The sequence below is a fragment of the Zalophus californianus genome, chromosome 3 (assembly GCF_009762305.2).
Source record: "Zalophus californianus isolate mZalCal1 chromosome 3, mZalCal1.pri.v2, whole genome shotgun sequence".
NCBI classification, from domain to species: Eukaryota; Metazoa; Chordata; class Mammalia; order Carnivora; family Otariidae; genus Zalophus; species Zalophus californianus.
In genome coordinates, this window is record NC_045597.1 from 162,638,235 (window position 1) to 162,666,002 (window position 27,768).

At 34.7% G+C, this 27,768-nt stretch overlaps 1 protein-coding gene and 1 pseudogene across 11 annotated transcripts in view; one reads left to right on the forward strand and one right to left on the reverse strand.

The window, feature by feature from the left end:
• CARF (calcium responsive transcription factor) overlaps positions 1–27,768 on the forward strand; it is a 96,400-nt gene that overhangs the window by 34,419 nt on the left and 34,213 nt on the right. For 5 of the 11 annotated variants that reach the window (XR_003519113.2, XR_003519110.2, XR_003519111.2 and 2 more), the window contains 8 exons: positions 4,293–4,413; positions 7,688–7,831; positions 10,040–10,273; positions 11,823–11,985; positions 13,554–13,617; positions 18,374–18,504; positions 18,883–19,255; positions 21,586–23,932. Coding sequence is in view for 1 of the 11 variants with exons in the window: in XM_027589444.2 (XP_027445245.1) it covers positions 4,293–4,413; positions 7,688–7,831; positions 10,040–10,273; positions 11,823–11,985; positions 13,554–13,617; positions 18,374–18,504; positions 18,883–19,255; positions 21,586–21,704 (1,349 nt within the window). In the remaining 10 variants the exon portion in view is untranslated. Of the gene's footprint in view, positions 1–4,275; positions 4,414–7,194; positions 7,278–7,687; positions 7,832–10,039; positions 10,274–11,822; positions 11,986–13,553; positions 13,618–18,373; positions 18,505–18,882; positions 19,256–21,585; positions 24,828–27,768 lie in introns of those variants that run through there. The other 6 variants (XR_003519112.2, XR_003519114.2, XR_003519115.2 and 3 more) reach the window with 6 other exon arrangements.
• LOC113919771 lies at positions 6,831–7,342 on the reverse strand (annotated as a pseudogene).

The window sequence follows — 27,768 nt, forward strand, 5'->3', positions numbered from 1 at the left end:
TTACATATACTATTCTTAAATATTGGGCTAGTGTGTATTAAAATGGTAGAGTTTTGTGTGTGTGTTTTTTAAAGATTTTATTTTTAAATAATCTGTGTTCCCAACGTGGGGTTCGAACTCACAACCCTGAGATCAAGAGTCACATGCTCCACTGATTGAGCCAGCCAGATGCTCCTAAAGTGGTGGAGTTTCAAACAATTTCCAGAGATTCACCCTAGGGCTAATCAAATCCCAAAGAACATAAAGAACAGTGATTTGTTTTAGGACTATGGAAATACTGATTCAGCTGGAAGAGTTGCAGTCTCATCCTGGACCTCTGAGGGTAAAAAAAGATATGTGGAGGAAGATGAGATAAATGTAACCTCTTCTACCCAGGTTTCATCAGTATTCTATAAAAGATGGAACATTTTTCCCCTCCATAGTTCTAATCCCCATGTTAACTCTCCACAGGCAGCCACTACTTAAATTTGCTGTGTATCTTTCCAGTCTATATTTTTATACTTTACCACACATATTTGTATTTATAATAATGTATTTTGTTGTTTTGAATAGTTTGAAATATTCATAAATAGTAAACTATGGACATTGTTATGTAAATTTTCACTCACCCTTATTTCTTGAAATCCATCCATATTGATACTTACAGATCCTAATGTAACCATTATGTAACATTCCAGCATATGACCAAACCACAATTATTTTTCTACTAATGATCATTTAGGATGTTTCTAATTTTCAGTATTACAAAGAATGCTGTAGTCAAACCTTGACAATATACGTTTTCTGTTGAAAAGATGTAAATAAGTTAGTGCATGCATTAAAGTGGAATTGCTAAGTTGTGAAGTATGCCCATTTCATCTTTACAAGATTATCTCAAGTTGCTCTCTAAAGTGGTTGTACAAGAGCCATCCTCCCCCCCAAGAAAAGAAATCTTGCCATTTGCAAAGACATGGATGAAACTAGAGGGTATTATGCTAAGTGAAATAAGTCAATCAGAGAAAGACAATTATCATATGATCTCACTCATATGTGGAATTTAAGAAACAAAACAGGAGCGTAGAGGAAGGGAGGTAAAAATAAAACAAGACAAAATCAGAGAGGGAGACAAACCAGAAGAGACTCTTAATCATAGGAAATAAACTGAGGGTTGCTGGAGGGGAGGGGGGTGGGGGGTTGGAGTGGTTGGGTGATGGACATTAAGGAGGGCACTTGATGTAATGAGCACTGAGTATTATATAGGACTGATGAATCACTGACCTCTACCTCTGACACTAATAACACTCTATGTTAATTAATTGAATTTAAATTTTAAAAAAGACCACCTAATAAAAGAATTAAAAAAAATAAAGTGGTTGTACAGGTACAAAATCTCTTCTTTAAATTTTTTTGGCAACATGTATTTCAGAATTTTTGGAATGTAATATAATATTACAGAATATTCCCAGCAAGTATTCTGTTGACCATATCACATAATCAAATAGAGTAATATTTTATGGATAGTAACACTAAGAGGAATAAAGATTATAAATAGCCACATAAAGTTCAGGTCAGATTTTGCAGTCAAATGGGTTCCAAAAAATTTTGTTTTCTGAACTTTTTCAGTTTCAGAATTGTACATGAGGAATTGACGAGCTATACCAATTTTTACTTGTTTCAGCAATGTATGAAAATTTCCCTTTCCTTCATTTACCTTATGACTTAGCATTGTCAGACTTTAAAAATCTTTGTATTCTGGACATTTTCGTGTATATATATGACACACATATATACATGTGTATACATATACATATATTAAAGGTAATATATATATAATATGTATTATGTATATATATATCTCTCTCAAAGTAAAGGTAATAATATATGAAATCCCATGACTCTCCAGTATCCATCATCCAGCTTCAACAACTATTAGCATATGGTCATTCTTGTCTCATTTATATCCCTACCCACTTCTTCATTCCCCACCTCCAAGATGATTTTGTAGCAAATTCCAGATACCCAGTTGCTTTATCTGTAATTACTAAAGTATATATTATATACTAAAGTATATATCTCTAAAAGATAAGGACTCTTTATATACGTACATATGTACAATGGCAATCACATTATACTTTTAAAAGAATTAACAGTAATTTCTTAATAATGTTCACATTTCTTTACTTATCTAATAATTCTTTTTCCATAGGTTTGTTCAAATTCATATCCAAACAGATTACATTTGGTTTTATCTCTTAATTTCTTTTCATCTAAAAATTTCTCTCCTCTTTTCCCCCAGGTAGTTTATCCTGTAGAGTTTTCTATAGTCTGAGTTTTGTTGATTCCATCTCTGTGCTGTAGTTTAAGATGTTTTTTAAAAATCTCCTATATTTCCTGTGAACTGTTAGATCTAGAGGCTTAATTAAATGAATATTTAATTTCCATTAAAGTATTTTGCAAGAATACTTCATAGGTGTGCTGTGTACTTCTTATTGCTACCTATGTGCAACACCTTTTCGTGATGTTAAAATTCATAAGTGGATTAAGTTATTTTAGAGTCTTGTCAAATTTTTTATTTTGCCAATGCGAAGAGTGTGAGATAGTATTTTACTATTGCTTGAATTTGCATTTCCATATTTACTAGTAAAGTTGAACATCTATTTGTTCATTTAATATCTTTTTTTCTTTCTGAATTACCTATTCATAGTCTTTACCCATTCTTCTGTTCTTTATTTTTAAAAATTACTTGTAACTCTTTACATTCTGCATATTAATTTTTATTATCCCCTTACTAATATAAATTCTTAAATTTATAAATTTTTAAAGTTTTAAATTTTAATGTTGGCTTTATCAACACTTTCACTTATGACGGTTTTTTATTTTATATTTGAAAAATTTGCTGTACTCTACCTAAAATAGGATATTCTATTTAAAGCCATGAACTTTTTACATCCATTTATTTATATTCTATTGCTATGTAACAAATTACCCAAAACTTGATGGCTGAAAACAGCAAACATTTATCTCCTGGTTTCTGTGATTCCTGAATCCAAGAGTGGCTTAGCACGGTGGTTCTGCCTCAGGTTCTGTCACAAGACTGCAATTCGGGTGTTGGCTGGAGCTGCAGGCATCTCACCGCTTGGCTGGGGGAGGATCTGCTTCCAAGCTCACTCATGTGGCTTATTCCTTGCCACATGGGCCTCACCACAGAGCTGCCTCACCACAGACAGCTGATTTCGTCCAGACAGACCAATCCAAGCAAGAGCAAGAGCATACCCAGGATGGAAGTCACAGTCTTTTTATAACCTTATATCAAAAATAACATCTTGTCACTTCTGCCATATTTGTTAGAAGTAACTTAGTAAGTCTAGCCCATGCTAAAGGGGAGGGAATTACACAAGGACGTGAGTACTAGGAGGCAGGGATCACTGGGGACCATCTCAGAGGCTGGTTATTACATTATTGTAGTCCCCCCTTATCCTCAGTTTCACTTTCCAAGGTTTCAGTTGCCTGTTCTCAACCACAGTCTGGAAGCAGATGATCCTCCTTCTGACTATTGTCAGAAGGTCAGTAGTAGCCTAATGCTACATCACAATGCCTTCGTCATTCCCCTCACTTCCATCTCATCATGTAGGCATTTTATCATCTCACATCATCACCAGAAGGAGGGTGAGTACAGTACCATAAGATATTTTGAGAGAGACCCCATTCATATAACTTTTATGACAATATATTGTTATAATTGTTCTAGTTTATGTTATTGTAGTCAATCTTTTACTGTGCCTAATTTATTAATTAAACTTTATCATAGGTATATATGGATAGGAAAAAACATAGTTTATATAGGGTTTAGTATTATCCATCCTTTCAGGCATTCACTGTGGGTCTTGGAACGTATTCCCCGTGAATAAGGGGGAACTATATTTTAACAGTATAAATAGAAATAAGGAAATAACTATAAAAGGAAATAAAACTTTACATGACAATATTTACTAACAAATGTAGCTTTTGCTAATTTCTACTTATAAAGTGAAATTTTATTATTAAAAACCATATGTATGTAAATATCCATTAACATTCAGTAAATGTGGTATTTGCAAATTTCTTTACCATAATGTACGTTTGGTCAATATTATAATAAACTTTTAAACTTATGTGTTTGTACAACTTAGTAAGACTTACTGATGTTTTCTTTACTTAAAGTTGTGTAATTGAAAGTGTAAATTTTGACATTGCCACCACCAAGTTATTTTTATTCTAGTGTCCAGAACAGATGGATACTTGAATTAATATCAATAGTTGGTTTTGGCCCACAGGGAGTAGAGCCGTGGTAATGGAGTGTCAGTATGGGCCAAGAAGAAAAGGTTTCCAGTTAAAAAAAATCAGTGAGCAGGAGAGCAGGTCTTGTCAGCTCTACAAAGCCACTTGTCCAGCCCGGTAAGCTTTATTTTCTTTAATTTCCTTTTTATTAAGTATTTATTTTCTAATAGATAATATGCACATTCTTATTAAGTTTAAACAGTGCCAATAAATATACAGTACAATATAAGTTTCCTTTTACTTCTACTCCCTATGTCCCTTTTTATTATTTATTTATTTATTTATTTACTTTTATTATGTTTAGTTAGCCAGCATATAGTACATCATTAGTTTTTGATGTAGTGTTCAATGATTCATTAGTCCTATGTCCCTTTTTAAGGCAACAACCCTTACCGGCTTCCTGAGTAACCCTCCAAAGATATTCTGTGTATGTGCATGCATATATATATATATATATATATATATATATATATCTCCTCCTTTACACTCATAAATGTTGAAATCTCAGTAAAACTTACTAATATTTTCTTTCCTTAAGGTTAGGTAGTAGTATACCTTCTTTCCTGCTGTGAATTTACATTGCTTTATTTCTATTTTGAATGCCTGGTGTGGTTATTTACTGCACAACTATTTTGCTTCACACTAATGTGAATGTAATGACATATACCACTCTATGCTTTGTTTTTATTTTTGTTATTTCATTTCCAGTGTATCTCAAAATTGTCTCCATATCTGCACATAAAAGGACTGGTTCCTTCTTTGCATTTATTTATTTTAAAAATTGAAATATAATTGACATATTAGTTTCATGGTTCCTTCTTTTCAATAGCCATACAATATTACATTTATGGATGGGTTGTCATTTAGTGAATTAGTCCTCTAGTGATGGACATGTAGGATCTGAAAAGTATTCTTTATTATTATATACAAAGCTGCAGTTAATAACATTATACCTATTTGTATACTTGTGCAGTTTTTCAGTAGAATAAATTTGTTGAAATGAAATTGCTAGGGCAAAGTTTATATTATTTTAAATGTTTACAGGTATTGTAAAGATGATTGCTCTTTAGAGAGATTTTATCAATGTATGAGTTCAACACAATAAGTTTTAGATAGACTAGGACTACAGATTGGTCATTGCTTTGGGAGAGAATGAAGAATTTGAAGCAATAAAAGATTTTTGTAATGTTCTTTCTAATATTTTTTTAGACATTGAAAGTTTTAAATTCTCAGATAAAATTTAAAAAGATAACATACAAAGGTTGGGTATAGTTGATCTTTGAAACATTTTATTTCAGCATCACATCTTATATTACAAACCTGCACATTCTCAAGTTTTTCAAATTAGTTCAGAAGACTTTTCATGTTTAATCTGATAATATTAACTTTAGGCAATATTTAAACCTGACTATGAAGCAAAACTTTTAACTGCTTTTAAATATAAGCAATATAAAACTTTAGATATAACTTAGGAGAAAGTCTCTATGTGTAAAGAAATAATTTTATTCCCTATATCATTCTACAAGTACTTTTTGAGTATCTGTTGTGCCCAGCAATACTTTGGGTGCCATGGACCGAAAGAGGTACAAGATTTTACTTAATCATGGGGAAGTTAAAATATTGTTGAGGTAGATCAGAAAACAAAAAAACTTGGAAAACATAATGGTATAGTATATAGTACCAAATGTGTCAATTAGCTAACTCATCAGAGAAAGAACATATCCATGCAAATTCTTTAACAGGAAAGTGCAACTTAACCTGAATGCTAATGTTTAGATTGAATTTGGGTAGATAAGGAATTAGAGGGGAGATACTGTAGGCCAGGAAATTATATGCATAAAGATATGGTGTGATTGTATTTTTGGTATCAGAGGAGGAAGTACCATTGAAATGATAAACTTCACTGAAAAAGCAATTTTACATTTGAAATAATTGAAAGTAAGATTAGGTAAATAAGCTAGAATCATATGGGATGGCTTGAATGCTGCCAAGAAATTCGTACTTGATTAAAGAGCAGGTAGATTCTTCAACAGAAAAGGACAAATGTGAAGAATTATTGTAGCATTAATATATCAAGTGGATTTAAGGAACGAGGCTCAGAGGCCGAGAAGGAGGCTATTAAAGTAATCCAGGCATGAGTTTTTTGTTCTTTTTTGTTTTTATGTTTAAGATCTATTTATAATTTATTTTTACAAGTAGCAAAGTCCCTCCATTTTTTTCCGGCTTAATGTATATGAATATAAAGAAGTATTGATTTCACCCTGCCTCCCACCCTGACAGAATGGGTTAACAGGAAGTTGTGAACTGAGAGCAGCCTCCTGACACCAAGATGGTTTCCTCTCTATCTGGGACTTGAACTCTGGTGCTCTCATCAGTCATCCTCTTGCTGATTTCTTTTCAGTTTATGAAAATCTATGAGTTTATAAGCATCCTCCCCAGTAGACGGGTCTACAAAGTCCTTGGGAAGTCAGTAACTCAGGGACAGGGTTGAACTGTCACTTCACGGTTTGTGTAATGGAAAGCTGAAGAATTAATTCATACCGTTTTCAAAGAACAAGTTCGTATTCTATACAAGGATTTGGAGAATCATCAGTACAATGAAAAAATGGTTGAGTAAAGTCATGAGTGATGAAATCACAACTCTTGAACAATAGAAAGACTGCACTGAGGGTTTTACATTTCAGAGAACTGTTTATTGCTATCCAGTATGTATCCCTTGAGGCACTCCAATTAAGCTTAGGAAATACACTGCTCCCCAGGGAATCGATAGCTTCTTGACCTGTAGTGGTGACTTCGGGAAATTCTGGTGCCATAAGGGTAGCCGTGTTCTCATCATCCGACCACTGTATTTCTTCTGCCTTATTATCACTGTTTGGCTGAGAACGTGTTGGCGGATCTTCTCTTCCTGAAACCACCAGAGTTCCACCATCAAGTAAATAATCCTTCACATTCTGAGGAGTGGAAGAATGACACTCTTGATGGTAAGGCTTCCGAACAGTGGCTACCACACAGAGAACTGACAGTGCAGCACATGCTCCTTCTTCATCCTCCAGCTGCCGCAGCTGCTGCCCATCCCCCTCCTGCCAGCACCCTTCTGGAACCCCCAGGCATGCGTTTTTTATGGCTTCCAGGAGAATTGGGAAGAGGCAAATCCAGAAACAAAAGTTAATATCCATAAATATTCAGATATTTTTACTGATGTCATGATTATTGTTAATTTGCTAAATATTACACACTGAGAATATGGCTTATTTTTCAACATAATCCTCTGAATGCTTTCTAGTTTAATTGATTTTTCTCTAAACTTTAATGCTTAAACTTCTGCTTGGTAAGTTTGATTTTCCTGATATTATAATATAATGAAAGAAATTCTACTTTTACTTATAAACAGGATTTACATTAAAAAAGTACAGAAGTTTCCTGAATATAGAGTTCCCACAGACCCCAAAATTGACAAGAAAATAATCCGAATGGAGCAGGAAAAAGCCTTTAACATGCTAAAGAAGAACTTGGTAGATGCTGGCGGTGTTCTTAGGTATGACATTTATATTATTATTTTATTTTTACAAATTAGCTCCATTTACAAGATTTTTTTCTTGTAAGAGAAATTATAATTATGTTTTCTAATTATTTCATTAAGAATGATTTTTATAAGGGAGATGTCTCCTTAGTGGTTGCCTAGGTATTAAAATTTGCCACTGTGTAAGCCATTGAGTTTATCAACCAAATGTTCCGATAATGCCTACCAAAGAATTCTGTATACCGTATGGAAGTTTTTCCCCAAAATGACAAATAATGTGTTTAGCAACACATATAATTATATATTTCATACTTTGTTTCTGATACTTCTTAGGAGCCAAACTTGCAGGCACCTGTATATCTTTTTAACCCATCTTTGATTACCTATAGCAGCCAGAAATTAATTCTAAGCCCTACCTAAAATTCCATTTTTATATATTTTTTTGTGCTTCAGATTTTACATAAGAAGAAATATTAGCTTGCTTTCTTATGTGTTAGTCCAGGTGAAGAATTTACAGTAATACCAGAGGATTAAGTGCACAGAATATAGTTTTTTTTTTTAAGATTTTATTTATTTATTTGAGAGAAAGAATAAGAGAGAGAGAGCACATGAGGGGGGGAAGGTCAGAGGGAGAAGCAGACTCCCTGCCGAGCAGGGAGCCCGATGCGGGACTCGATCCCGGGACTCCAGGATCATGACCTGAGCCAAAGGCAGTGGCTTAACCAACTGAGCCACTCAGGCGCCCCAGAATATAGTTTTTGTAAAAACAAAACAAAACAAAACTTTTGGCTATGGGTGCCCAGGTGGCTCAGTCGGTTGGGTGTCCAACTCTTGGTTTCAGCTCAGGTCATGATCTTGGGGTTGGGGGATCAAGCCCTGTGTCTGGCTCCATACTCAGCAGGGAGTCTGCTCCTCTCCCTTTCCCTCTGCCCATCCCCCTGCTCGTGTGCTCTCTCTCTCAAAAAGATAAATAAATCTTTAAAAAAATAAATACATAAAAAAACTTTTGGATATATGGAAAATGAGTAGCCAATAATTAGATCATTCAGTTTGGAGAACATTGTATATAATTTTTAAATAAGCCACCATTTCATGAGTATCAGTCATTGTAAGCACTTTGTATAAAAGTATCCATTAAAACAGTATCCTACCAGGGGCGCCTGGGTGGCTCAGATGGTTAAGCGTCTGCCTTCGGCTCAGGTCATGATCCCAGGGTCCTGGGATCGAGTCCCGCATCAGGCTCCCTGCTCCTTGGGAGCCTGCTTCTCCCTCTGCCTCTCTCTCTCTCTCTGTCTCTCATGAATAAATAAATAAAATCTTTAAAAAAAAAACAGTATCCTACCAGATCGTTTCATTTGCCTAGCATCTGTTTTTTTGCACTGCAATATGAAAGACCTATATTCATCTTTTAGTTGATTCTCTTGTTCATTGGGGCAATAGGAGCTGTGTGCAATAGAGGGGCTATGGGGCAATAGAGGTAGTGTATTGAGCTCCTGTCAGATAAGATTCTCCCACTCAGCTCAGTCTTGGTAGACTCTGAATTATAGCCACCCTTTGGAAGGATTATAGGTGGAACACAGAAGTTATAATTTGGGGACAAAATCATAGAAGAATGGGAAAATACACAGTTTAAAAGATGACTTTAAAAGTCTCATTATTTTGAGGTAAAATTTACTTAACATGAAATTTAGAATACCATTTTCATATATACTTAACTCCTGTACCCTTATTCACTATAGGGCCATAGTGAAAGTCTATAAAGGTTTATAAAGATTTTTATTTATTTGGGTATAAAGCCAACTTAGAGGGGTCAAGCAGAGGGGGCGCCTGGGTGGCTCCGTTGGTTGGCTGTCCAACTCTTAGTTTCGGCTCAGGGTGGTGAGATGAGCCCCAAATCAGGCCCCAAGCTCAGTGTAGAGTCTGCTTGAGATTCTTTGCCTCTCCCCCTATTTCCCTCCCCTCTCCCTCTACCTGCCCCCATGCATGCACATGCTCTCTCTTTCTCTCTCTCTCAAATAAATAAATAAATAAATAAAATCTTTCTAAAAAAAATCAGAGGACATTTTAAATTTTATTTATATCATTTTAAAATTTTTATTACATTTACTTACTGATATAATCATATCTTAAAAGATGATTCTTTTTCTTGATGAGTTTTAACATAAGTAACTATGATTCTTGCCTTTGTCTAGTAATATAATTTTAAATTTTTCTTCTTGTCAGGTGGTATGTCCAGTTACCTACAAAGCAAGCTCATCAGTATCATGAATTAGAGACTTCCTGCCTCCCTTTGCCACCTTCCCCTTTTCCTATGTCTTCTCTTGAAGAAGAGGAAACAGCAATTAGGGATGAGAATTGTGCATTACCCTCACGTCTGCATCCTCAAGTAGCACATAAGATTCAAGAATTAGTGTCACAGGGAATAGAACAAGTATATGCAGTAAGGAAACAGCTAAGGTACAGTAAAAACAAATTGTTCTTTTACATTTTTCATTTTTGTTTGTTTAAATAATTTATCATCATAGACGTTTTCCAAGATATATGCTATCAGAGTAGATAAGGAATATAATTTATTAATTTATTAAAATAATCTCATTTATGAACTGATCATTTTCTAGCAGATACTTGGCAAGCCATGAGTAATGATTCAGCCTACTCATTTGAAATATTCCATATTCAAATTTAGCTAACTGGACTATTTCTGAATTATATATAAATTGAATTATATAATAAATGCCTTTACAGAAAAAAAAGCCTTTGTAGAATCAAAGATTTTAAAACCTAGGCCAGGATGCTTATTTAAGCTATTTGAAATGCAATTAAGTTGTATTATAACAAAAGAACATGGATAGTTCTTTGTATGATGGAAGTTTACATGTAGCATTCTGGTCCAATGTTACTGATTCTCAGGATACAATAATCATGATCTCATTTATTCTTGCAAGTCTATAAAATTGGTATATTTATCTCCATCCTGCGCATGAGAAAACGGACACTATGAGTGGTTATATAACTGGCTTAAGAGGTAGAGGCAGAACTGAAATCTAGATCTAATTCTATAGCCTGTGCTCTTTCACCATGATTTCTGGTACTTAACTGGCCTTATTCATACTGGTTATTGTGTAGTCCCGTCTGAACAACACAATGAGTATTTCCTAGGTTAATATCTTAATTAATACGTGATTTTCCCATTTAGCAGTTTTTTCAGACATTTTATATTCATTTTCATTGGGACATTGTTAGAATAGAGCCAAAATTTGGTAAAAATCATGCATTATTTACTAAACTTGAACCTTAAGAACAGAGGTATGATTCAGCTCTGCAGTATGGTCTATAGAATGTAATACACAAACCATATGAATATTGGACTTTATAATTTTTTGTGTATTTTTATATATTGATGTGTCAATGCTGCCTTCTATTTCTATATTTCTCTTTTGTCTACTTAAAAAATTCAAGCAGGTCATATTTTATATAGTAAGTGATGCCTTTTGGCAGCAGTGTGACATGATGTTTATACAATAACCTGAGTGTAGGCCCAACCTCTCTTACTTACTGGCTAGATGTATAACTTTGGCAAATTATTAAACTTCAGCAGCCCTCGGTTCCCTGGAATGATAATTGGGAGTAAAGTGGGAATGATCATTGCACTTACCTCACAGGATTATAGTAAGCATTAAAGGAGATCCTTGATGTGAAGTGTTCAAGTACACTGCCTGACATAGTTAGCATTCAAAACATATGCTTAAACTGACAATAATGATTCCTATAAAAATGTCAAAGCTTATTCTAGATACAGAGTTATTTAACCAATGAAGGTATTTTATTGCTTTAATCTGCATGATTTCTTTGATTTAATGTACAGAAAAAATTAAAAGTGGAAAAATATAAATTATAAAACTGTAAACCATGCTTTACAGAAGTTTATGCTAAAAAAGAACATTTTCTCCTTTGATCTGAAGTATATTACTATTTATGTTTTTATTCTATTTTATGCTCTCCACAGAAAATTTGTAGAAAGAGAACTATTTAAACCTGATGAGGTGCCTGAGAGACATAATTTATCCTTTTTTCCAACTGTAAATGATATTAAAAATCACATCCATGAGGTACAGAAATCCTTGAGAAATGGAGATAATGTGTATAACTCAGAGATTATTCCAGCAACGGTATGATTACAATTATAATTCTTTGTTTTATTATAGAATCTTTCTCAACTTCTCTTACTAGTTGGCCTAACGGGGAGGTTGTTATTAGGCCATATAAATAGCTGTGATGAAAGAAAAAATAGTAGTTTTGGGGGTGCCTCGGTGATGCAGCCGGTTAAGCATCCAACTCTTGGTTTTAGCTCAGGTCTGATCTGAAATGGAGCCCTGCGTCAGGCTCCATTCTCATTGCGCAGTCTGCTTGAGTTTCTCTCTCCTTCTTCCTGTGCCCCTCCTGCCCTGAACTCTGCCTCTCACTGAAATAAATAAATCTTAAAAAAAGGGGGGGGCGCCTGGGTGGCTCAGTCGGTTAAGCATCTGCCTTCAGGTCAGGTCATGATCCTGGGGTCCTGGAATCAAGCCCTGTGTCAGGCTCCCTGCTCAGCATAGAGTCTCCACTTCTCCTTCTGCCTCCGCTCCCATTCCTCATTCTCTCTCTGTCACTCTCTCAAATAAATAAAACCTTTTTTAAAAAAGAAGAAATAGTAGTTTCTTTTTCTTAAAATGTAAACATTATGAACCTTCAGGTGATGATTTGACTAAAATTTTGTTTATTACTCTCACAAGAAGAAATATCAATTTCCAACTCTGACTATAATAACAATAGTAATCTTCACTTAAAAATCAACATATTTTATCTCTGTAAAAAGTATATCGTATTCATCTAACAAATATTTATTGGGTATATATTGTGTATACCTTCCTCTCTTTTTAAAAATAGACAGGGGGCGCCTGGGGGGCTCTGTAGGTAAAACACCTGACTTGATATCTGCTCAGGTCATGATCTCTGGGTCATTAGATCAAGCCCCACATCCCATCTGGCTCCACCTCAGCAGGGAATCTGCTTGAGAGTCTTTCCCTCTCTCTTAGCCGCTCTCCCTGCTCGCTTACTCTCTCTCTCTCTCTCTAATAAATAAATCTTTCAAAAAATGGGGCACCTGGGTGGCTCAGTCAGTTAAGTGTCTTGACTCTTGACTTTGGTTCAGGTCATGATCTCAGGATCATGAGATCAAGCCCTGCTTTGGGCTCCGTGCTCAGTGGGGATTCTGCTTGGATTTTCTGCCTCACTCTCCCCCTCCCCAACGCTTGCATGTGCTCCTTCTCACTCTCTAAAATAAATAAATAAATCTTTTAAAAAAATCTCAGTAGCAATACCCTTTGCTGTCAAATTTTTACTACCCAAATTATGCCTTCTGAACTAAATAGATTCAGATTTTAAGCTAGTGCTACTATTCTTTTCCAACCTAAACTCTCTTATTTATTCACTATCCAAAGTTCAGGAAGTAAAATGGATTTGGTAAGCAGTGATCTTTGCCATCCAAATTCTTGCTATCTGAACTTGGGAAGCTAATGTATTTGGATAGTGGACTATACTCATATTTTGAGAATGTAAACAAGTGAAGAGAGTAATTACTGAATGAAACACAATTATACTATCACTGAATAAAATGTGACAGTTGTATTGATATTTTAAAACATTTTTTACTATAAATGCTTTATTGTTTTTACTGAAATAAATGTTCCCATTTCAGCTTCAATGGACTACAGATAATGGGCATATTCTCAGAGAGACTGTGACAGTTACATTTGCAGAAGGTAAGTTATCTTGAATATATTTAATATGTAAAATCAGTGTTTAAACTGGAAGACATTGGGGGCACCTGGGTGGCTCAGTTGTTAAGAGTCTGCCTTCAGCTCAGGTCATGATCCTGGGGTCCTGGGATCGAGTCCCACATCGGGCTCTCTGCTCAGCGGGGAGTCTGCTTCTCCCTCTCCCACTCCCCCTGCTTGTGTTCCCTCTCTTGCTGTGTCTCTATCAAATAAATAAATAAAATATTTAAAACCACACCACAAAAAACTGGAAGACATTGAAGATATTATCTCATCTAATCAAACCATGGCCCAAAGAGACAGGAACAACTATGTTAGGATTTGTCAAAATAATTATAGCTGTTTAAACATATATACTTATATGTTACTCATATATACTTCCTGATATATGTTATTTAGCTGTAAGAAAGGATGAGATGTTGCCTTTTATAATGACATGGATGGACCTAGAGAGTATTATGCTAAGTAAAATAAATCAAACTTCTCATGAGAAAGACAAATACTGTATGATTTCACTCATATGTGGAATCTGATAAACAAAACACATGAATAAACAAAAAACAGAATCAGACCTGTAAATACAGACAACAAACTGATGGTTGCCAGAGGGGAGAGGTGGGGTGGGATGGGCAAAATGGGTGAAGGGGAGTGGGAGAAGGCTTCCAGTAATGGAATGAGTAAGTCACGGGAATAAAAGGCATAGGGCTGCCTGGGTGGCTTAGTCGGTTGAGCATCTGGCTTTTGGTTTCAGTTCAGGTCATGAGATTGGGCTCCATGCTCAGTGGGGCGTCTGCTTGAAGATTCTGTCCCACAACCCTTCCCTCCCCTCTCAAATAAATAAATAAATCTTAAAAAAAAAAAAAGGCACAGCATAGGGAATATAGTCAATGATACTATAATCACAATGTTTGGTGACAGATGGTAGCTACACTTGTGGTGAGCATAGCATAATATATAGAGAAGTTGAATCACTGTGTTATTCACTTGGAACTAATGTAACATTGTGTGTCAACTATATTCAAACAAAAATTAAAAATAAGGGGTGCCTGGCTGGCTTAGTTGGAAGAGCATATGACTCTTGATGTTGGGTTTGTGAGTTCAAGCCCCACAGTAGGTGTAGAGATTACCAAAAATAAATAAATAAACTTAAAAAAATAAATTTCCTCATATAATAAGCTTTTATGCTTTATGATTAAAATTTTGAGGCCAATTGCTAGTACGGCTTACTGTAAAGCTAGGCTAATTCCAATAGTAATAAACTTAAGATACCTTGATCAGGAAACTTTGTCCATTTTATATGGTTTGCTTTTTTTCATATGCTCTTACTCTTGTGTTCTCTTACTATTCCAAGCTTATTTTACCCTTTTTTTTTCTCTTCTGGAAATGTGTTTTCTCTGCTTCTGTATGGTTAACTCCTCTCACTACTGAAATCAATCTATTTGGCTTTAAGTGCTCTCTTAACTTCACCCCCTATATAAAGTTAAACATTCATTCTTTTATACTTACCTCTGCATTTAACATGGTATGCTTTTGTTTATACATCTGTATCTTTCATTATGATTTGAGCTACTCAGGCGCAAGGGTTATATTTTATTCAAGTTAACATAACTAGTGCCTAGCATAATCCCTGCTACAAAGTTAACATCTAAATAAATGCTTTAAGATTTTATTTATTTATTTATTTATTTATTTATTTATTAAAGATTTTATTTGTTTGACAGAGAGACACAGTGAGAGCAGGAACACAAGCAGGGGGAGTGGGAGAGGGAGAAGCAGGCCTCCCACTGAGCAGGGAGCCCGATGTGGGACTCAATCCCAGGACCCTAGGATCATGACCTGAGCTGAAGGCAGTTGCTTAACGACTGAGCCACCCAGGTGCCCAAGATTTTATTTATTTATTTGACAGGGAGAGAGATAGCGAGAGAGGGAACACAAGCAGAGGGAGTGGGAGAGGGAGAAGCAGGCTTCCCGGTGAGCAGGGAGCCCGATGCGGGGCTCGATCCCAGGACTCTGGGATCATGACCTAAGCCGAAGGCAGACGCTTAACGACTGAGCCACCCAGGCGCCCCTTTAGCATAAATTAATGAATAACTGTATACAGTACAATTATTTCTTTATTCTTTGGTTGTTTAACCTTTAAAAGTCACTGTGCATAGAGAATAACTTTCAAATTCTTTATCATTATTCATCTGTTCACATATTTTACTCACTGTGATAAATGCTGGACATAAAAAAGAATAAGTTTCTTCATTGAATTTCAAATTTAGCAAGAGAAAAAGACACTAAACACATTTATTCTAATTACTGTTATGAATAGTGCCATAAAAGAGTTGTGCAAAATTGTGTGAGAATAGTGACAGACATATAACTTAATCTAGGGAGTAGGGAACTAACATTTGAGAAAGTGGCTTTTATACTAAGAACTGAAGAATGGATAGGAATTTGTCAATCAAAAGAATACCATGTTTGAAAGCTAAGCAAGAAAGAGCTTGTCATGTTCAAGGAACGTAAGAAAGTTGATATGGTTTTAAGCATAGACAATGCTTGGAGATAAAACTGGATATGCAAGGGCGCCTGGGTGGCTCAGATGGTTAAGCGTCTGCCTTCGGCTCAGGTCATGATCTCAGGGTCCTGGGATCGAGTCCCGCATCAGGCTCCCTGCTCCTTGGGAGCCTGCTTCTCCCTCTGCTTCTCTCTCTCTCTCTGTCCCTCCCTCTGTCTCTCATGAATAAATAAATAAAATCTTTAAAAAAAAGATTAAAAAAAAACTGGATATGCAAAATGGGCTTAGGAGGCCCTTAGAGCTGTCCAGATGAAAGGTGTGATAGTGGTTTAGTCTACAGTGAGTGGCATTTATACTAGAATTGGACAGATGGGGCTCCTGGGTGGCTGTGATGGTTAAATGTCTGCCTTCGGCTCAGGTCATGATCCCAGGGTCCTGGGATCAAGCCCTGCATTGGGCTCCCTGCTTGGCAGGGAACCTGCTTCTCCCTCTCTCTCTCAACTGTTCCCCCTGCTTGTTCTCTCTCTCTCTCTGTCTGTCAAATAAATAAATAAAATCTTTTTTTTTTTTAAAGTTGTTTTCAAAGGTTTTGGTTATTGATTGAATAGGTGTGGGAGGTAAAAGAATGGGAATGATCTGGCATGACTCCTGAGTTTCTTCTATGAGCAACTGACTGATAGTAGCATTTACTGAGGTAGGCAACACTGGTGTAAGAATAGAATTTGGTAATGGCAAGGGGAAAGAAAAAAGTTCATGAAATCAGGTTTGGAAAGCTTAGATACATATCAGAGCCATTTCAGTGGAGTGGATTGAGAAGAAGCCACATTGGGATGGTTGAAGAGTGAATGAGTGATAAATGAAGAAGTAGAGACAATGTGCTATGAGGGGAAAAAGGGTTGAGAGAAGGTATTTTCAGATAGAGATCTGAAGAGAGAGATGAAGATGAAGGTATTTGATAGCTTTCATGGTGGGAAGTTGAGGAAATTTCTGATAGTTTCTCTTTTCAAGAGTGCTGAGAGTGAAAAAGATCTTAGGAAGTGTGGCCAAGATTGGACATTTGAAATCTTCTAAAATATAAAGTGGGAGAAACCTTGTAAGGTTGTCAGATACAGGTGAAGGTCCTGTTGAAGTTGATGATCATGAATTGGTATTAGTAGTAGCAGCAAGTTTCTTTTTCACTCACATTCAGCTTCACATATATGGGCCATTTTCATTCCGTGTTAGGATTTTACCAGGGGTTGTAACAAAAGTACAAAGAAGCAAGGGAGGTTAGGGGATTTGCAAGAGAGTGACTGAAACTATCACCGTAGGATTCTGACTAAGCTGGATAGGGAGAGAATTTTAATAAGAAAGGAGTTGATAGGGGCACCTGGGTAGCTCAGATGGTTAAGCATCTGCCTTCAGTTCAGGTCATGATCCCAGGGTCCTGGGATCGAGCCCCATATTGGGCTCCTCCTGGCTCAGCAGGGGAGCCTGTTTCTCCCTCTCCCTCTGCCTCTCTCCCTGCTCATGCTCTCTCTCTCTCTCTCTCTCTGTATCTCTGCATCTCAGATGAATAAATAAAATCTTTAAAAAAAATAAACATAAAAAATAAATAAATCTGTTTTCTTAAAATCTCATTTGCTAAAGTAATTGTCCTTAGGGAATATAGTCTGAGCCAAAGGCAGACGCTTAACCATCTGAGCCACCCAGGCGCCCCTAAGAAAACAGATTTTTACCCTTAGGCATATATTTCAAAATGAGTTACTGAAAGAAATTTAACACTGTTATTATTGAGCACCAGCTTTATGCCAGGCATTATCCTAAGCATTAGGGCTACCAAAGATGAATTAAGTTTGGTCTTTGTAGTTGAGAGGTTCAATAGGTGTCACACATCCAGAGAAATTTAGATGTAGTCCAGCATCATATCATAGAAAATGGACTAGATTTGAGTTACAAATACATAATCTTTCAAGGAAAAAAATACTGTTTCCAACATCACATCCTAGATATACTGAATTAAAAGTTATGAAGGTTGAACCTAGGAATTTATATTTTTAAAAAGTTCCTGAGTGATTCTGATTCTACCAGTTCTGGAAATAGTGGACAAAATAACTTCTTAAAGTCCTTTTCAAACCTTTGAATTTATTTCCTATTCTAATTATGATAGTAAATGTTGTAATAAAATGTAGTGTCACATAACATAGAAACCATAAACATTATTTTGTTTTGATAGCTGATTTTTTTTATATAACTTAGGAAATTCACCAGGGGAATCAATTAACACCAAAGTGGAAACAAATCAGACAACGGGTTCTTTGTCTCCAGAGCCAGCCCACTTGCTTTCTTCACTTTCCTCATTTCAACCAAAAATATTTACACAACTACAGGTAGGTATCCAATGAAATAGACAAAATTGAAGCCCTTCGCTTTCTTCCATAATCTCTCTTCTTCTAGGGATTTTATAGAATTATTATAGAATTATAATAATGATCACAGATGTTTTTATTGTTAATTTCTTGACTTTTTTGTATCTTGATATAAGATCATTTAAACAATACATTTTGAAAAAGTTGGAGTTGACCATGCATGCAATAAAGTTTAGTTGTACTACTTTTCCTTTGATTCTTGTTTCTGTCCTTGATATTTGTTAGTAATTATACTCCTGTATTTTATTCCAATTACATGTCAAAAGAATAATATATCCTATGAGAAAATTATACTTAGTAAATTTAAACATTTTGATGTAACTCTTTTTGGTTTAAAAGGGTTTGCAGTTGCAACCAAGATTCACTTCTCCTGATGGATCAACGGCTCCGGTATCAGTAAATAACCACCCTTCCTCCAGTCCTTCAAGACTTCTGGATTCATTAGAAAGTACTGTAATGAATAATAATTCTCTACTGCTTGGTCAAAGTCATAGTCTTCAAACAGATACATGCCTAACCCCAAACAATAGCATTATTGCCTCTACCATGGGTAGCCTTCCGGGACCAGATCAAAATCTGGCTGCAGTGGACCAGCTGGTGGAAGTTGGAGATGTTGAGGATACAGAGAATATGGAAGGAAGTGTTCATCAGATTCTGCTGGGAAATGTGCAGACCATCCCAATACAGATTATAGATAGCCACCCAGCTATTAGTAAGTTAAAAGCAACTTGTGATTTTATTTTTTTAGCCTTTATGGACTATCATTACTGTTACACTACAGAAAAAAAACAATCATTTCTACTCAGGGGTTTATAAAATATAAATAAATAAAGTAAAATTACTTCTAGTAATTTTAGAAAAGGGGAAATTTAGAAAAGGGGAAATTTATCAAGAGCATAATAACTTTTAAACTTTTTTATTTTTTCTTCTCCAAAATTATTCATTCCCTAATTACCACAGTTTACATAGAAAATCTATGGTGATATGAAATCAGAGAGTCATTTTAGAATGCATGAAAAAAATGAGAAACTTTTTTTTTTACGATTATGTATTTATTTATGTATTAGAAAGAAAGAGGGCACGAACAGGGGGGAGGAGCAGAGGGAAAGGGAGAAGTAGACTCCCCACTGAGCAGGGAGCCTGAAGTGGGGCTTGATCCCAGGACCCTAAAATCATGACCTGAGCCAAAAGCAGATGCTTAACTGACTGAGCTACCCAGGTGCCCCATAAAATGAGAAACTTTAAAAGGAAAACACTTAGTGTAAAGGTTACTATGGAAAAAGTGTTACAAGGAAAAATGGAATGAAGTAGGCAGATATAAATGTTAAAGATTTTGAGTTTTAAACTTAAATGTTGAGTTCTATGGAAATTGAAAGGGAATTAGTTAAGCCTTGGGGACTTGGGTTTAATCCAAGACCTCGTTATCTTCACTTTGTAACAAACCCAGTCAACCTAGTGATAAATTCTAACTCCTACTTGACCTATGTCACTCCCTTCCACATAGATTGTTTTGGATTGGGCACTTTTGTGCAGAAAGATTTGCAGTTTGCTTTGAAGAACAAAAATCTTCATAGAAATTATCCTTAGAACATATAAAGTATTTACCCTCCATTCTTAGACATCATTCTCCTGGGTAAGGAAAAGTGTAAGGTAGTTCCTTCCAGAAAAGAATCATTATCTTTTAAATTTATTGGAAGTGTTACTTTTAAGGACATTTATCCAGAGAGCTGTGGCAGTTGTCACTACTGAATAAGTTTAGTAGAAGAGAGGGAAAAGGAATATATGTGAATTAATCCTCAGAACTTCATGAAATAGTTGATGGTGTCCCCATTTACAGATAGGTAAATTAAGGCTCAGGGAGGTTAAGTGATTACCTAAAAGTGATAGAGCAGGGATTTAAACCCAGATCTATCTGCCTCCAAAGTTTCTTTCCATTCTAACATGCTTCCTCCCTCTATGTTGTACCAAGGTATTTCTGGGAGCTCTAATTCAGAGTGTCTTAAAGGAGATCCTCTTTGTATCTGAACTTGCATGATTTATCAAGTTAGATCATGATCTGAGGGACTACTTTACCTGAATATGAATTCTGAGGGTCACTCAAATCCATCTTCTACTGGTTTTCTTTATGGTGTGGGCTAAACTCCTAATATACCCATATGTGACAAGCATTAGGGGTGTTCAACATACTTTCCTGAGTAAATATTGGTTCCCTTAATCTTGGTTCCCTATAGCAACTGACAAACTGATATCCCTGAGAAGGAGAAAGATTTTATCTTAGACATCCCACCTACCAGTTCAAGATAGTGTTGCTGGTATCCTGCAATCAGATTAATTTGGTCATAAGTACTTTAAAATCAGAATAGTAAGTGCATTGTACAATGTTTCAGATAAGCAAACATACAGTTTGTAGAGCTAAGTCAGAACTATCCTTTAAGATGTGGCATATTTTTTTCTAAAGTACTTATGTAGTTGAGTTTCTTTAGGGAGGGAATATTTTCCTTGATATATGGCCACATATGGAAACCATATGGGATTGGTAACAAATTTGTAAATTTGTAATACTTATACCTACTGTTTGCAAAACATCATTTTCACATAATAGGAGAGTTCCTGACTTTTATTTACACGTATTTTTAAAGGCAGTTAAGTTTATGAGATAGTCCTCATAATTTTATCAAATTATCGACTGCTTTTTTGTCAAAGTATCTGTAGAGGAGAATAACTATGGTTTTCTTAGTCTCTTCTTGTTTTCATTACCAGAAACATACTGAAGGAATTTTTTTTTAACTTCTCAACATTTAATTTTTTATTATTTTTCTTTTTCTTTCCTTTTTTTATTGAAGTTTAGTTGACACACAATGTTTCATTAGCTTTAGGTGTACACATCCTGAAAGAATTTATTATGAATGACTATTAAGATGTCAGAAATACTGAGTTCTCAAATACACTGTTTTTTGCTTCTAAATTCATATAATTATTAAGATTCCAGTGTTATAAGTTACATTAACCTTTAGGGTTTTTCTTTTATGTTTGGTTTTAAAGTTGAAGAAAATCCAGAAGGTACCATTTCTGTGAGCCAAGTTAAGCAAGAACCCAAAGAACCAGCATTGTCTATGGAAGCAAAAAAAAATTTGGACTGTAAGAAATTATCTGCCACATAAATTATTGAAGCTTTTCAGAATTTACAACTTGGGTAACTTCTGATGTCATAAAAAAGAAGGTGAATATTGTCAAAGTGCAGCATTGTGATAAATGGACTGAAGACTAGTTCAATGAGCAACTTTGATTTAAAACTGATATGTTTGTTGCCAAGTCTATATTTTTGGAAGCTATTTTATTGCTCTCATTTTGTATAATTCTTATGCTTTTTGATTATCTGATGAGGCCAGTATTTCAAAAGATCATCTGAATTTATTCATGACAATATAGTCTGAACACAAATAGTTACCTAACTCATCCCTTGGAAATATCCAATTTGGGTTCTGAAAAGACAAAAACAACAAAAAATAGTGTGTGAGTGTGTGTGTGTGTGTGACTGTATGTATGTGTGTTGACTTTTTTAAAAGTTATAAAAGAACTTATTTCCTCTTTAAAGTTGTGAAGAAATTCTTTATATTAGCAGACAGGTGAGAGATTATTTGTAGTCTGTCGCATTAGGAAAGATAAAACAGTAGTAGATTTGAATCATAACATGAAGCCCAGCATTCACATCTGTGGAAACTGTAGTTGCAATTTGGCTTCTTCCATTATAGTTTTTATACCTAAAACTACAAACCAATAGCATACTAATGATCATCTAATAGAAATTTAAAGTGTCTTGGTAAGTACTCAGAATTTTAATTTGAATTAATCAGATAAGCAACAGAAATAAATGTATATTGCATGGGTTTATATAGTATTGTAGGTAAAGCACTACTTATGGATAGGAAAATGTAGAAATTGAGAGAATTCAGAAAGAATAATAGACTTCCCCTGGTGTTTACAGATGATTTGGGGGACTTTTTGATATCAGCAGAGGATTTTTTTTTCCTATTTTGTATTGAAGATTCAGCTCTGGATGGAAAGGAATTTGAGTTGTATTTATTTTTCTATGCCAGAGTTCTTACTGAATTGGTGGTATTAGAATTTATAGTATTTCAAGGTAAGTATTTGTAGTTAAAAAATTAGTTCATATTTAAAACTTTAAAACAACTATGTGTACATATGTTTGCTTGTTGAGTAAGTATATTTACTCCAAATACTGAATAGGTACTGATCACTATATTCATTGTAAGCTTCTGTTTTCTGGAAGGTTGATAAACTAGAAATGTCTATTATAAATGGTCAAGAAGTCAATGTAAAGGCTTTTTTTCACCCCAGGGACCATGTGTGGGTATATTTAAAATTTTATTTTAAAGTAATAAGGATTTCAAATGGATATTAATGTTTAATATTCAATGCATAATGAAATATAATATGAAATTTAACCTTAATATTTTATATGAATATGAGTCATTTTGGGCTTTCTAAGTCCAGTCTCCCATTCTTAATTCACTTTAATTGTTGCAGGTACACAGCATGTATCTAAGTATAAAGCATTGTTATATTAGAAGTGAGTGGAACTCTAATAAAAGACCTTGCTCTTTAGATTTATACCCTATTTAATATAAAATGTATTATTTATACCCCTATTAATGCAAAGTTAATATTCAATTACATATATGATTTTTAGTTAGAATAGCTAATTATTCTAAGATTTGAAAATATTTGATGTCCACATTTTCACACAGGCTGCCAAATCTGATTATGTTACTCTAAGTTAAACACAGCTCTTAGTTACCTCAAACCCAGATTTCTCTTAGTCTGTGTGTACTTAAAGGGTATAAGTCTAAATTTATAGTTTAGTATTACATTTTAGGTAATATTCTTTTCATTTGTTATTTCTAGTTTTTATGGAAATTGTTTTCAAGATTTTAAGTAATCTTCACTTTTCATTAATGGCAATAGCTTATTAAATATTTTACCAATTGAACCATATTCCTTTGGAGACATTCTTTTCTTTTTTGATGTTGAGTTGTTAAGGAGAAATGCTTGTTAAGATACAAACTCTAGTGAGTTACCTACGAGGATGAGAGATGTTAGAGGATTCAGACTTTGGCACTTGATCAAGAACAAAACATAGTTGAAAAATATTTCTCTCACTTCATTCTATGTGAATGTCTCTTTCTGGTACTGATTTTTGTTTTTGTTTTTGTTTTTATTTTTGTTTTTTATGAGGACAGAAAGTCACAGTGCATCCTCCTCACAAACAAAAAGCAAAATTAAAAAAGAGCATTGAAGGAAGGTTTAAGTCCCTAATTGTATACTCTTTTGGTTTTTAGGTAGAAACTGGAACTATCAATATTTTCATGTAAGTATTTCAATGAGTAGCTCTTTAAAAATAGTTTCTAAATTTTTAAAAATTCATTTGTCCTCTAAATGCATGTTCAGTCGCAATATACCAGTATTGTATTTTAAAGGTGCTTAGCATCGCTTTTTAATAAGTATGTTTACATATTTTAAATATTCAATTATTTTTTAAATGCACAGGGTATTAAATACAAGTGCATAAAATTTTCAGTATCTGTATTTGGCATTCTCCTAACAGCTCCACAGCAAACTTTGATATGTGCTCTTTTGTGTCGTGTATTACAAGGTGTAATATCTGTAGTAGTGAGTTGGACATTCAAAATAAGCAGTTAGAAATTCATGATTACAGCTGAGCTTTTTTCATCATTGTGGTTTTCATGTTCCAAAGCCTCCCAGTGAACTTTATATATACTACAGTGAATTAAAGATAAATACCACCATGGTGGGCTTTTTCCTCAATATTGATTTTCTCCATAAGCAGTTAACATGCTTAAAAGAAAAAGCTTTTATACAAAGTACCTTATCTTATCCAAGGTAAATGTTTTCTAAAAGTCACAAAATAATAGAAAACAGATTTTAGAAGCTGGTCCTGCTTCTGAGTTTCTGATTTTGAGGCCCACCAGCTTGTGTTTCATTTTTACATCCTGTCAAAATACATACTTAATCATGTGAGTATGTGAAAGATGTCATTTAATTTGTACCAGGTTTTTTAAAAAGTTTTAAAATGTGTGTATATATATATATATTGTAACTTAATGTATAGTGTCCTTGTTATAATGTAATTTTTTTCATTAAAAGTCCTATGTTATTTTTTTCTTAAACTTGTTAGTTTTCTTTTTATACTTTTTCTGGGGATAGTGGTAGTTTTGTTCATCTTAAAGCTGTTGAATAAACACTTTAATTACCTGAGAACTTTGGCTAGAAATTTATGTTCAATTTGGAACCTGAAAGTTTTCCAGCATAACTACCAGTAACTCCTGTTATCATTACATTTAGGGACATATATGCATTTAGTACTCTCAGCTCAGCCAACCATCAACATTTTAAAACAGTGCAGGTAATAAGGTATTAGTAATTCTTTTTCTCACATCTTGGCATTGTGATATCTTTAAGTACAGCTTTTTATTTTTTGGCATAATGAAAGAAGTATGTGATTTTTTTTAAAGTGGAGGGATCATCAGTGTTTTTCCTCTTGGTTTTTTTTTCCCTTTATTCCACCTTGCCTGTTTTATAGGACCGTAGAAAATCTTACTCTCTCCAGAAGTACTGTATTAACTATTCCCCATCAGTTGATTTAGCTTTAGACATCTTAAATGGTATATTGCTTTGGTATCTAAATATCTGTAATTCTACTTAATTAACTTAGTTGTAATGGCAAAGCCTTAGTGTACTTTTGCCACATACACATTAACTATGAAAACTATTGTTAAATAATACAAATATTCATTGCTGATTGAACTCTTAAAACTTCAGAAATAAACCAGAATCTTAAAAAAACTCACTAATGGATTCTAAATTTGATTCATGAGAAAAATAAATAAATTGTATGGTTAATATTGAAAACCTTTGAAAATGTGATATGGGTATAATCGTGCGGAGGAAATGTTGGTTAAGGGTAAAACTTGCAATTAGTAAATAAGCCCTGGAATTCTAAGGTATGGCATAATAATTATAGTCAATAATACTGCATTATAAATTTCAAAGTTGCTCAGAGACTACATCTAAAAGGAAAGAATGAGGGAGGTAATAAAAATGGGAAAGAATAATTGTGTGGCATGATAGTGGTTATTAGCTAACTCTGTGGTGGTAATCATATTGCAAAATATAAATTACCAAATCAACACACTGTATAACTTAAACTTAATGTTATGTGTCAGTCATATCTCAGAAAAAAAAAAAGAATTCTGAAACCAGAGGACAGAGGGGGAGTCAGATATTGGTAGTTTTTAAAAATATTTTTATTGAGGTATAATTGACATAAAATAAATTGCACATATTTAAAGTGCACAATTTAATAAGTTTTGATATATGTATATATCTATGAAACTATCACCACAATCAAGATAATGAACATATCCATCGCCTCCAAAGATCCTAGTGCCTCTTTGTAATCCATCCCTTCTTCTTCCTGCCTCCCTCCCCTACCTCACCATCCCCAAACAACTACTGATTTGCTTTCTGTCACTAGAGATCAATTTGTTTTGTCTACAATTTTATAAAAATTATATAGTATAAACATTTTTTTCTGACTTTTGTCACTCAGCATAGTTATTTTCAGATTCATCTATGTCAGAATATATGAATAGTCCATTCTTTTTACTGCTGAGTAGTATTGCATTGTATGGATATACCATAATTTGTTTATCCATTCACCTGTTGATGGACAGCTGGGTTGTTTACAGTTCTTGGCTATTACAAATAAAGCTGCTATGAACATTTGTATAAAAGTCTTTGTATGAATATATGCTTTCATTGCTCTTAAGTAAATAGTGGAATGGCTAGGTCGTATGGTAGGTATATATTTAATATTTTAGGAAACTCAAGTGATTGTTTCCAAAGTGGTTATACCACCTTACATTCCTGTCAGCCATATATGAGAGTTCCAACACTTGGTATGGACAGGCTTTTATATTGTAGGCATTGTAACAGGTGTGTAGTAGTATCTCATTGTGGTTTTAATTTCCATTTCTATAATGACCAGTGCTGTTGAACATCTTTTCATGTGTTATGTACCATCTGTGTATCTTCTTTAGTGGAGTATCTGTTTGAATCTTTACCTCATTTTTAAATGGAATTGTTGTTTTCTTATTATAGAGGTTTAGAAAGTATATTTGTATCTAGAAAGTATATTCTAGATACAAATCCATTTTTTAAAGATTTTATTTATTTATTTGACAGAGAAAGCACAGCAGGGGGAGAGGGAGAAGCAGGCTCCCCGCTAAGCAGGGAGCCCGATGTGGGGCTCGATCCCAGGAACCTGGGATCATGACCTGAGCCGAAGGCAGCCGCTTATGACTGAGACACTCAGGCACCCCCAAGTCCATTTTTTAGAAATGTTATTGACAAGTATTTTCACCTGATCTATTGCTTATCTTTTCACTTTCTTAACATAATCTTTCAAAGAACAGGTTTTTTTTTAAGATTTTATTTATTTATTAGAAAGAGATAGAGAGTGCACAAGCAGGCAGAGGGAGAGGGAGAGGCAGGCTCCCTGGCTGAGCAGAGAGCTCTATGTGGGGCTCCATCCCGGGACCCTGGGATTATGATCTGAGCCAAAGGCAGATGCTTAACTGACTGAGCCACCCAGGCACCCCTCAAAGAGCACTTCTTAATTGTGATTAAGTCCAGTGTATCTTTTTTTTCCTTTGTGGATCATGGTTTTGTGTAAGAGATCTAAGAGATCTTTGCCTAGCCCAAGGTTGGATTTTCTCCAGGTTTTCTTCTCAGAAGTTTTATAACTCTGAGTTTACATTTAGGTGTATGATCTATTTTGAGTTAATTTTTATATACATAGTACACAACCCTTTTTGCTTATGAATACCCAATTGTTTCAGTACCATTTTATGAAAAGACTGTTTTGTTTTGTTTTTTAGATTTTATATATTTATTTGACAGAGAGAGAGACAGCGAGAGAGGGAACACAAGCAGGGGGAGTGGGAGAGGGAGAAGCAGGCTTCCCGCCAAGCAGGGAGCCCGATGCAGGGCTCCATCCCAGGACCCTGGGATCATGACCCGAGCTGAAAGCCACCCAGACACCCCAAGACTATATTTCTTTATTGAATTAAATTTATACCCTTGATGAAAAACTCATCAATCACATATATTTGGGTGACTTTC